The following is a 13261-nucleotide window of genomic DNA, read 5'->3' on the forward strand; positions in this document are numbered from 1 at the left end:
GCAAAATCAACGTGCACAAAAGTAACAAATTATCGAAGTACGTATTTAATATTTAATATTAAATAATATTTATTTAGATCGATGTTTGGCACTACCAATATTAATCTAATATTTTTAATGTAACCGCTACCGGTTATCAATAATGTATACTAATAAGCATAACCTTGTTCTATTAGAACACAAAAATACCAAATCTTGGCACTCACTAAAAAAATATATAACTATTTTCAAAAATTTTTATAATTAAATCTCAACTAACAGAATTTTTTTTTTTTGGGTGAATGAGGTCATGCCTTTTATATTAAACTAAAAGGGATAAGAATGTACAAGTGGTGATCCTTTTCAAGATTTCTATGGAACAAATCTCCAAAAGAAATAAAGAAAAGGATCAAAAATAAAATAAAAGGAAAAAACAAAGAAAACCAATCCAACTAACAAGCCCATACAAGGATTGCTAGAAAGAAACGAACAAGAGCATAAAAAATACCTTACCACAAACACAAAGCCCAACAGGACCAGAACATTTCCTCCAGCCAACCACACTACAGGGCCTATAATAAAAAATCAATTGCTACTAAGCCCATCTGCACCTGCCAAATGATAGACTTCAAACCCAGGGAACCCAGCCCATAAAACCAACCGGAAGCCCAAAACGAAAAGGCCTCCAAAGCAAAACCCATCAAGCATGACAGAAAACAGTACCAAACATGCAAATTAAAGCACACCAGACACCTAAAATTCCAGAAAATCCAAAAATTCCACTTACCCTTACCACCCGAATGAACTGAAAAATCCAACCAAAGGTTCAAAGCAACAGGAATCCAGAGAAGAATAAAACACACTAAGCAACTATCCATAAAAAAACACTACCAAATAAACAGAAACCCAGAAAAAAAAATCACCACCAACACATCAAGATAAACCTGGTTTACCCAGGTTCTTAACAACCTCACCACTAACCAAGCACCTCCAGAAGTGTTGGAAATTATTTAATCAAAATTAGAGTCTGAATAAATTTAGTCGATAGAATTGTTTTATTTAAAAGCAGCTTAGGTGTCAGGAGTATTTGAATTAGTCTTTTATTTGTTAGAGAGTTTTTAGGAGAGTGATATGCACTAATAAAAGTAATGGAGTTAGTTGTGCATATCAACTATTTTATAGCTGACCATCTGTGTATGGAAGTTTATATATCAGCTTGTAATCTTTATTATTTTTCAAGGCAAGGAACTTAAACCCTGCAATCTACTTTGTTTTTCAGTTTTACATACAAACACATACTATACTTATATACATATTGCTTACGTTTTTCATTATCTGGTATCAGAGCCTGCTGTACACGCTGTATGCCCAAGTACATGCCAAGAATGACTACCGAGAGCCTGGGCCTTCATGAAAGCACACGGGGTGTGGAATGCTGTGGAAGTTAGTAAGGAGGACAAGTCGACAGTTGATGAGAAACACGATCAGATTGTTCTTGCAGCCATATACCAAAGTATACATGAAGACGTCTTACTATCGGTGGCTGAGAAGGAGACTGCAAGAGAGGCGTGGAAAGCGATAAAGACCATGTGCCAGGGTGCAGATCTTGTGAAGAAATCAAAGATTCAAACTCTGAAGAGTGAGTTTGAAACCTTGAATAGGAAAGAGACAGACCAGCTAGACGACTTTTGTATTAAAATAAACGGATTAGTGACAACTATCCGTGCTCTGGGTGAGGAGATTACAAAAAGCTATGTTGTGAAAAGACTGCTTCGTGCAATGCCAAACAAGTATCTACAAATTGTATCCACAATTGAACAATTTGGGGACCTTGAAAACATGACCGTGGAGGAGATAGTGGGTTCACTTGAAGCTCACAACGAAGGAACCAGAAGCCAAAATGATAGTGATGGAGGAAAGCTACTACTCACAGAAGAGGAATGGTCGAGACGTGAAAACACCGGTGGTAAGTTACTACTGACAAGGGAAGAATGGATGAGTAAGACTATGGAGGATAAGGATCATGGTCACAAAAGAATCGTGGCTCTTACTCTCGAGAAAGAAACAGTGGGTGTGGGGCTCGTGACAAGAGCATAGTTAAATGCTACAACTGTGGCATCTACAGCCATTTCGCCACTGAGTGTCGTAAACCACGGAGAGACAGAGAAAAAAAAACAGAGGTGAATATGACACAAGCTGAAGAAGATGAGCCAGCATTGTTGTTCACAGAATGTGACATCAAAGAAGACGGGATGGTCCTGTTAAACGAAGAGAAATTGAATCCAAAGCTTAGTGAAAAGAACGGGGCGAACAAAATGCCTCAAGTATGGTATCTCGATAATGGAGCAAGCCAACATATAACAGAACAAAGAGGAAAATTTAAAGAACTTGACGAAAAGATCACAGGACAAGTACGGTTTGGTGATGGCTCCACTGTTGCTATCAGAGATAAAGGAGTGATATCGTTCAGGTGCAAAAATGGTGAGGAATGGAACTTATATGATGTGTACTACATACCAACATTGTGTAGTAATATACTAAGTCTGGGACAACTCTCCGGGAAAGGAAGCAAGGTTATACTGGAAGAAGATCAACTAAGAGTGTACAGTCAAGAAGGTGCACTGCATATGAAGGTTTTGAGGTCTGCAAATCGATTGTATAAAATCAGTCTTGAAGAAACTAAGCCGGGATGCTGGTTGTCGAAAACAGAGAGTGGAACATGGTTGTGGCACACTCACCTTGGCCATGTTAACTTTCAAGCGATGGAATTGATGTCTAGGGAAGAGATGACTCGGGGAATACCTAAGTTTGTGCATCCAAAGAAGAGGTGTGAAGGCTGCCTGATGTCAAAGCAGGCGCGAAAACCAATTCCGTCTCAAGCACAATTCATAGCAAAGAAACCACTGGAACTAGTATATGCAGACATCTGTGTTGGTATTTAATTACAGCATGTTTATTTATTTAAATAAATGGTCAGCTTCCTGATTTGTAGGAGTTATGACTTGGTCGGTGGTATGTTTCTATTAATTAGGAGAAGTGGAATTAGTGGCTAATTTATAGGAGAATAATTTGCTCGTATCTTGTTTAGAATAGTATTAATATTTCCATTCTGTAAGTTAGTTTTTTAAGCAATACAATCAGTTTGTTTTTCCCTTGCAGTATTGTGTATTGTGTGTGTATCTACTCTGTTTTTTTTACATCAGTTGGTATCAGAGCCTGAACAAGGTGTATGCCAAAGTATATGCCCAGAGTAATGGCTATGGAAACGGAAAAGAGCAAGGAGAGTACGGTGGGACTAAACTACCCGATGTTGACAAAGACCAACTACACAGCGTGGTCATTGAAAGTGAAAGTGTTTATGCAAGCACATGATGTTTGGGAGGCGATTGAATCGAAGAACGAGAAGGCCGTGGTCGAGGAGAAGAAAGACAAGCTCGCGTTGGCTGCAATATATCAATGTATTCCAGATGATATGTTGCTTACAATTGCGGAGAAAAAGACAGACAAAGGGGCTTGGGAGGCACTCAAAACTCTTTGTTTGGGTGCAGATCGGGTCAAGCAAGCCAAGGTTCAGACGATGAAGGCCGAGTTTGAATCCCTAAAGATGACTGATACTGAAGGTCTGGATGATTTTTGTATGAAGTTAAATGAGTTGGTCACTAAGATACGCGAACTGGGTGAGAATATGGCAGAGTCATATGTAGTTAAGAAAATGTTGAGAGCCATGCCTCCAAAGTTTCTCCAAATTACGTCAACAATCGAGCAATTTGGGAACTTTGAAGTCATGACAGTTGAGGAAACCATTGGGTCACTTAAAGCACATGAGGAGAGATTGAAAGGCTCGACTGAAAACACAAGTAATCAGTTACTGTTGACAGAAGCGGAGTGGAAGAAAAGAGAGACTGGCGATGAGAAACTGCTGATGACTAAAGAAGAATGGGCTAAGAAATATGGCAAGGGAGGAATGGAAACATCAAGGAACCAAGGAGGTGGTAATTATTACAACCGGGATGGGGGTCGTGGAGGTCGTGACAGACGGACACTCAGGTGCTTCAATTGTGGTATTGTAGGTCACTTCGAGCGTGAATGCAGAAGGCCTCGTCGTGATCAACAAAACAAGGACAGATACACGTCCAAACATGAGGCAAATTTAACGTTTTCACAAGACGATGAACCCGCATTACTCTTTACAGAATACACTAAAGAAGAATCAAAGCAGTTGCTATTGAATGAGAAAAATGTGATGCCCAGGCTCAGTCAAAGTGGTGATCAAACTACGGAGTCCAATGTCTGGTATCTAGACAATGGAGCAAGTCAACATATGACTGGGTATCGTACAAAATTCAGGGATTTGAACGAAGGGGTAACGGGAAAGGTTAAGTTTGGAGATGGGTCCACGGTCGATATAAGAGGCAAAGGTTCAGTAGTTTTCAAAACAAAAGACGGGACTGAAAAATTATTTCATGATGTGTATTATATCCCTGAATTGCGAAACAACATCATATCACTGGGCCAACTCTCTGAATCGGGTAATGAGGTTGTAATGAAAGGGGAATATATGTGGATTTATGATGATCAGAGGCGCCTTCTCATGAAAGTAAAGAGATCTTGCAATCGATTGTATAAAATTCTTCTCGAAACAGCTCACTCAGTATGTTTGATGTCAAAGGCGGAGGAATCTACTTGGCTATGGCATACACGCTTTGGACATGTGAACTTTCAGGCAATGGCGTTGATGTCATCGAGAAAAATGGCGGAGGGATTACCAGAATTGATACAGCCAAAGAAGGTGTGTGTTGGATGCTTAATGGCGAAGCAGACAAGGATGAGCTTTCCTCGACAAACAGAGTTTCGGGCGAAGAAAAGACTGGAGCTTATACACGGAGACCTTTGTGGACCGATTTCACCATCAACGGCTGGCGGAAATAGGTACTTTCTTCTCCTGGTAGATGATTTTAGTAGAGTAATGTGGACATATATGTTAAAAAGCAAGGATGAAGCATTTGGTGCATTTAAGAAATTCAAAACGTTTGTGGAAAAAGAATCTGGAGATAAGATTAAAACTTTTCGCACTGATAGGGGAGGAGAATTCATGTCTAAGAATTTTGTTGATTTCTGTCATGAGGCAGGCATCACACGACATTTCACCGCTCCATACTCCCCTCAACAAAATGGGGTTGTGGAGCGACGAAATCGAACTGTTGTTGCCATGACTCGTAGTTTTTTAAAGGAGATGAATTTGCCTTCAAATCTTTGGGGTGAAGCTGTGCGTCATTCGGTATATATATTGAACAGGTTGCCCACACGGTCCTTGTTAAACATGACTCCGTACGAAGCTTGGAGTGGTGATAAACCAAATGTTGCACATATTCGAGTGTTTGGTTGTGTGGCACACATGAAAGTGCCTAATGTGCACACGGCCAAATTGGATGATAGAAGCAAGATCGTGGTCAATCTGGGTAAGGAAGAGGGAACCAAAGCCTACCGGTTACTTGATCCTGTTCATGGCACAATTCATGTGAGCCGTGACGTAATTTTCGAAGAAGGTAAAGCTTGGCAATGGACTACTCAAGGAACAGATTTGGAGTCTCCTGCAATCAATATTCGAGTTTCAGAATCTCATATGATGAACATCCCAGGTGATAACACTAATGTACAAGAAATTGTGTCTCCACGGTATAGTGCAAATAATGATGTTCAGACTCCAGTGTCATCTGCAATCTCTGGCCAGTCACATGTAACTGAAAACCTCACCAGCGATGAAAGTGCTCCACGAAAGTTTCGATCTTTGAATGATGTTTATGCTGATAGTGAGGAAGTGTTCCTCGATGAGGACATGTTACTGTTGGGAATGGAGGAACCAGCCAATTACAAGCAAGCACTAGCTGACCCGGCATGGACAGCGGCTATGAAAGCAGAGATTGAGGCTATTGAACATAACAACACTTGGAATCTGGTCGAATTACCACCAGGACACACACCAGTCGGACTAAAATGGGTGTATAAACTAAAGAAAGACACCAGCGGAAATATTATCAAACATAAGGCGCGTCTCGTAGCAAAAGGGTATGTCCAAAAACAGGGTGTTGATTATGACGAGGTGTTTGCTCATGTTACTCGACTTGAGACGGTACGACTTTTACTAGCTTTGGCGGCTCGAAACGAGTGGGAGGTTCACCATCTTGACGTGAAATCAGCCTTTTTAAATGGTGAACTGCAAGAATTGGTGTTTGTGTCTCAGCCACCAGGTTTTGAAGTGAAGAATAAGGAACATCTAGTCTACCAGTTGGTGAAAGCTTTATACGGACTTCATCAGGCACCAAGAGCATGGTATGCCCGTCTCAGCAAATTTTTGGAGAAGCTTGGTTTTTGCAGGTGTCCATATGAACAGGCTGTATACACAAAGAGAGAAGGTTCGGTAGTGTTAATCATTGGTGTTTACGTTGATGATTTGTTGGTTACAGGCACCGATATCTCGAGTATACAAAGATTTAAAAGGCAAATGGGGGAGGAATTTGACATGACAGACCTCGGTAAATTGTCTCATTATTTAGGCATGGAGGTCAATCAAAAGCAAGGGTACATTGAACTTAAACAAGAGTCATATGCTAAGAAGTTACTAGTTCGAGCTGGGATGGCTGAGTGCAGGCCGACTAAGTATCCAATGGAGACATCGATACAGTTGGATAAAGATGAGAAGGGTACAGCTGTGGATACTACTAAATTCAAGAGCATCGTGGGTGGGTTACGATATCTGGTTCATACTCGACCAGACATCGCCTATGCAGTGGGAGTTGTGAGTCGATACATGGAACGACCCACGGTTCTTCACCAAGCAGCTGTTAAGAGGATTCTGCGCTACATTAAAGGGACGACAAATTATGGTTTAATCTACTCAAAAGGAACTGGTAATCATTTGTTGGAAGGATACTCGGATAGTGATCTTGCTGGAAATACAGAGGATAGGAAGAGCACAGGTGCTATGGTATTTTATTTGAATGAAAATTTAATTACGTGGGTTTCTCAGAAGCAGCGATGCGTGGCTCTATCTTCGTGCGAAGCTGAATTCATGGCAGCTACAGCTGCTGCGTGTCAAGCAGTCTGGTTGCGGAATTTGTTGGTTCAGATTACAGGAGTGAAACATGGTCCGGTGGTCATCTATGTGGATAATAAATCAGCTATTGATCTTGCAAAAAATCCGGTCTTCCATGGTAGGAGTAAGCATATCGATATTCGATATCATTTCATTCGTGAGTGTGTTGAGCGTGGGGAGATTGAAGTTAAGTATGTAAGTACGAATGAGCAGCGTGCTGATGTTCTTACAAAGGCCATGGCGACTGTGAAGTTCGAACAAATGAGAGCTTTGCTTGGGATTCAGAATATGCAGAAACATGCTTAGATTAGGGGGAGCATGTTGGTATTTAATTACAGCATGTTTATTTATTTAAATAAATGGTCAACTTCCTGATTTGTAGGAGTTATGACTTGGTCGGTGGTATGTTTCTATTTATTAGGAGAAGTGGAATTAGTGGCTAATTTATAGGAGAATAATTTGCTCGTATCTTGTTTAGAATAGTATTAATATTTCCATTCTGTAAGTTAGTTTTTTAAGCAATACAATCAGTTTGTTTTTCCCTTGCAGTATTGTGTATTGTGTGTGTATCTACTCTGTTTTTTTTACATCAATCTGTGGACCGATTTCTCCTCCAACGTTGTCAAATAACAGGTACTTTCTTCTTTTCGTTGATCATTGTACTCGTAAAATGTGGGTTTACATGTTGAAAACTGAAGGAGAAGCATTTGAGACCTTCGAAAAGTTTAAGACACTTGTTAAAAGAGGGACAGAAAGTAAAATCAAAACACTGAGAATGAACGGAGGTGGGGAATTCCGTAGTTTTGAGTTCCGCACATTTTTTTAAAGTATGGGAATTCAAAGACATTACACGGCACCTTACACTCCACAACAAAACGGAGTTGTGGAGTGAAGGAACCACACAGTAGCAACAATAACAAGAAGCCTTCTCAGAGACTCAAAGATGCCGTCTTACATGTGGGGTGAGGCAGTACGCCATGCTGTGTACATTCTGAATCGTCTACCAACTTAAGCTCGAATCACAATGTACAAATTAGGTGTTATCTAATTCTTAAAACCTTTGTCTTTCCTGCTAAATTTAAAAACGTGTTGCACAACAAAATATTCAAATAAATCGTTGTCTAGTTTATTACAATAAAAATAGTAATAATTTCAAAAAAAAATAATTTCCAGACAATTCATTTTAAATTTTTTAAAAATAACAAACTCTAATTAAATCCACTTTCATGTAGATTAAATATTAAAATTTTATATTTCAAAATAGTTTAATTATCTACTTTATAATTAATAAAAAAAAATTAATCACAAGTGCTTCAAGTTTACATTGTTAATTGTTCAATCCAAACAAGTGTTTTTCGAAAAAGCACGTTGTATTAATCTACCTTATACAAGTATTTTTAAAATAAAACACTTGTAACAGTTAGACAACCGTTATCGATATTTATAATCTGTTGTAAATTATGTAATACTACAACAGTCTTAAAGAAAAAACTATTGTAGAATTCCAACAACGACATTTCCTGAAAAATAATTATGTAAAGTAGCTTACCACAACATGATTTTAGAAAAAAAAAGTTGTCTACATTTTTACTAGTTTTAAAATTTTTTCGGAAAATTTATATGCCACCGTTAATTAATTTATATGAGTAACCAATAACTTACACTAAATTAATTTGTGTGTATTAAGATTTGAAATCATCTTTTTCATAGATTTTTGAATTATTTTACCTATTAGTACTAGACGTTACACGAATATTAATAGCATCAACAGATAATCACATTGATGAGGATTTAACGTGTATATTATAAATGTTGTCAATGTTCATCCAAGACAACCTTTTTTCATAGAAAACAGTTGTTTGTAAGTCTGATTCTTGAAATTTCTGAAGCGTTGCTTGTGATGAGGTGGCACCATGTGATTGGTGAAAAAACATTCATTTGGATTGTTAAGTTGGTATAATTAGGGCCGTTGATTAAAAGTAGATTTAATATCAGCCGTAAGATTTAAAAAAGTTGATCATCTAAGACAACGGTTTATTTTCAAAAAAATTGTTGTCACAATTTTTTTCAGACAAAACTTTTTCATAGAAAACCGTTGGGTGTTGCCTCGTACTAGATTTTTTTTCATACCCCATGAAAAAGATAAACTTTTTAAATGATTTTTTAGAGGATCCAACCGTGCGGATGTTAAGAAATACTCATTTTAGTCACATAAAAAAGTATTAAAAAATATCAAATTCATCTCGAATGTCAGGACTAGAAAAATCTAGTAAAAGCACTACTTCCCAACACGGGATTCGTTCCCGGTGAACAAGATAAATTTTTTAAATAATTTTTTCGATGATCCAACCGTACGTATGTGAAGATATACTTATTTTAGTCACATGAAAAAAGATTTAAAAAATTTCAAATTCATCTCGAATGTCAGAATTAGAAAAATCTGGTAAAAGCGCTACTTCCCCACACGAGATTCGTTCCCGATTTAGATGATCCAACCGTACAGATGTTAGGATATATCAATTTTAGTCATATAAAAAATTATTAAAAAATTTGAAATTCATCTTGCATGTCAGGATTAGAAAAGTCTGGTAAAAGTACCCCTTCCGACAACGAGACTCGTTCCCGAGTTACAGGATTAATTTTTAAAATGATTTTTTCGATGATCCAACTGTACGGATTTTAATATATATCAATTTTAGTCATAAGAAAAAATTATTAAAAAATTTGAAATTCATCTTGCACGTCAGGATTAGAAAAATGAAGTAAAAGTACCCCTCCCGACAACGAGACTCGTTCCTGATTTACAAAATTAATTTTTCAAATGATTTTTTTGAACATCCAACCGTACGGATGTTAACATATATCAATTTTAGTCATAAGAAAAAATTATTAAAAATTTTGAAATTCATCTTGCACGTCAGGATTAGAAAAATACGGTAAAAGTACCCCTCCCGACAACGAGACTCGTTCCCGATTAACAAGATTAATTTATCAAATAATTTTTTCGACGATCCAACCATACGGATGTTAGGATATATCAATTTTAGTCATATGAAAAAAATTATTAAAAAATTTGAAATTCATCTTGAATGTCGGGATTAGAAAAATCTGGTAAAAGTTTCCCTCCCAACAACGAGACTCGTTCCCGGTTTACAGGATTAATTTTTAAAATGATTTTTCGACGATCTAACCGTACGGATGTTAAGATATATAAATTTTATTCATAAGAAAAAATTCTTAAAAAATTTGAAATTCATCTTGCACGTCAGGATTAGAAAATTTCAGTAAAAGTACCCCTTCCGACAACGTGACTCGTTCTCGATTTACAAGATTAATTTTTCAAATGATTTTTTTGACGATCCAACCATACTGATGTTAAGATATATCAATTTTAGTCATAAGAAAAAATTATTAAAAAATTTGAAATTCATCTTGCAGTTCAGGATTAGAAATTTTCAGTAAAAGTACCCTTCCCGACAACGAGACTCGTTCTTGATTTACATGATTAATTTTTCAATTGATTTTTTTGATAATCCAACCGTACGGATGTTAAGATATATCAATTTTAGTCATAAGAAAAAATTATTAAAAAATTTGAAATTCATCTTGCACGTCAGGATTAGAAAAATTCAGTAACAGTACCCCTGCCGACAACGAGACTCGTTCCCGATTTACAAGATTAATTTTTCAAATGATTTTTTCGACGATCCAACCGTACGGATGTTAGGATATATCAATTTTAGTCATAAGAAAAAATTATTAAAAAATTTGAAATTCATCTTGCACGTCAAGATTAGAAAAATTCAGTAAAAGTACCCCTCCCCACAACGAGACTCGTTCCCGATTTACAATATTAATTTTTAAAATGATTTTTTCGACGATCCAACCGTACAGATGTTAGGATATATCAATTTTAGTCATATGAAAAAATTATTAAAAAATTTGAAATTTATCTTGCATGTCAGGATTAGAAAAATCTGGTAAAAGTACCCCTCCCGACAACGAGATAAATTAAAAAAATATAAATGAAATAATTTTAATTCAATTGGCTTGTTGGAAACTGGAAAAAATCAAAAAAATACTACTCCTGGACATGATATTGATAGGTGATTGAATAAATAATTTTTTTAATATATCTCGTCGACGATTCAATCGTACAAATATTAATGTATTAAAAAAGTTTAAAATTTAGCTAGATTTTTATATTAATTTTGGTTAAATGAAAAAATTATTATATGAAAAACAATCATTTAAAAATTTGATTTTTTAATAATATGATACCAATAATTTGTTTTGGTCCTTGGGCCAATCTTTCATTTCCCCCTTTAACAAAATTTCGTTCCCCCCTTTACATCGAGATCTGAGAATAAATTCCCTCTCCCTCTCTTTCTTGGATTAGGTTTCACTGATTATTGATTAGTTTTCATTGTCTTTGATGTTTCTTTCTATATCTCTCTCTTTCTCTTCTATATCTTCAATTAAAAAGGAGTAATTTAGAGCTTTGGTCTTTGGATTCAAGGTACTGCTTCTATCCTGATTATTCAACATCACTCTCCACCCTTAGTTCCATTTTTTGCCCCTACCTATGTATAGAGTTTTGATTTAGGTTGTGGTCTCTCCCCTTCCCTCTGTCGCTGTCTTTCTCCCCCTCTACTCTCCTTGTTATGAAAAATCTATACATACATAAATATTTGCTTTGATTTGAGCCTCCTTTGATTGATTTGTATGTTTCTTTAATGGAGTATGGTTCCGTTTAGGGTTTCAATTCGACTTCAATTTGGGGTTTTAGTTCGTGTTCAAAACTAGGGCTATAGGGCTTATTTGTGGATTCAATGGAAGGTGTTTGTCTTTAATTTTGAGGTATCACTCTCTCTCTCTCTCTTTCTCTCTCTCTCTCTCATTTTAGTTCTTATTTTGTGCTGATTTTAGTTCATATTTTGTGCGTACAAAAAAGTAAGGGGGATGTGCAGGGGAAAGTTGAAGCCAAGAAGAAAATTGAGTGTTTTGATGATTTGTGTAGGTTTGTTTGATCAATTAGGTTTTCCGATCTGCACGATTACGGATTTTTGAATTTATGGAGAGATGATTATTTATAGCTTTGGATAGGTGCTTGTATTGATATTGGTGATGAATTGAGTGCTTTATGTTCTATTTAATCTGAGGCCGTTTGTTTATCTGCGCATATATTGAAGTTGAAGGATGAGTTAGTTGTTTTGTAGATTTGGTGAGTTGTAGGTTTTGTTTGCAAGGATTGTGATCGTTTAGCTTATTGGTTTCTGAGCTTATAAATATATTTATTGATAGAGTGAGGGTAGCATTGTGATGTTAATTAGTGTGAGAAGAATATGTTTTGGAATGACTAAACCTGTTTTCAGTTATTTTGTATGTATTCATGTTTCGTGTGTTGTTTGGAGACCGTTTACATGTTTATGACCTTGAGAATGTGCATGTTTATGTTTATGTCAAGTGCAGTTTGATTTTATTTTTTGTCGTGCAGGAGAAGAACAAGACAAGCAGAGTGATCTGTTGATCTGTTGATAGTCCTGACCAGTAGAGTGATCTATTGATAGTCCCTTATTTGATGTTTAAAATTAATCATGTAGGTAGACATCTCTCTAATGCACTTCAGACGCTGCTTAGTGTGAGGCGTCCCCTCAGGATCAAGATATTTGGTCAAGTTCAAATTTTTATGTTTACGTTACATAGTTAGCTTGTCTCTTACTTATAATTTGAAAGTTGTTCATTATTGTTTTTTTTGTCCTACAATCATGTTGTTGCATAATAAAACTTTATGATCATGTTAATTAAAGTGTGGCCAGTTTATGTTATGATAAGAATAAGTTAATGCTATCCATGCATCTATCCATTTCTCGCATGTTTATGGAAAAACTAACAGTTGCACTATCGATATCACATAACGGGTTTGTGGATATGTTTTTATGGTTTGCACTACATGATGTTTTGGAATTTAAAATTTCAGGGGTTATGGTGGTTTTGGAGCTCTTGGTCACTCTGTTCATACAAGAGAACTGATTCCTAGATTAGTGGAAGGCCCTTGGGACAAACCTATATGTCATGTTTCTACCAGTGGAACACATACCGCTGCGATCACTGAATCAGGTAGGTACTTTGTCATGCCTAGATGTACAAACTCATTTATTTGAATATGATTAAATTATTTTGATTCTG

At 36.5% G+C, this 13261-nt stretch overlaps 1 protein-coding gene across 1 annotated transcript; it reads left to right on the plus strand.

Moving 5' to 3' along the window:
• The first annotated feature begins 2165 nt into the window (after nucleotides 1-2165).
• Nucleotides 2166-2921, plus strand: LOC141719734 (uncharacterized). Its single transcript, XM_074522110.1, has one exon. The coding sequence runs from the start codon at nucleotides 2166-2168 to the stop codon at nucleotides 2919-2921; it is 756 nt and encodes a 251-aa protein (XP_074378211.1).
• Nucleotides 2922-13261: the final 10340 nt, after the last annotated feature.

This window comes from Apium graveolens, chromosome 4 (assembly GCF_009905375.1).
Source record: "Apium graveolens cultivar Ventura chromosome 4, ASM990537v1, whole genome shotgun sequence".
In the NCBI taxonomy this organism is placed as follows: Eukaryota; Viridiplantae; Streptophyta; class Magnoliopsida; order Apiales; family Apiaceae; genus Apium; species Apium graveolens.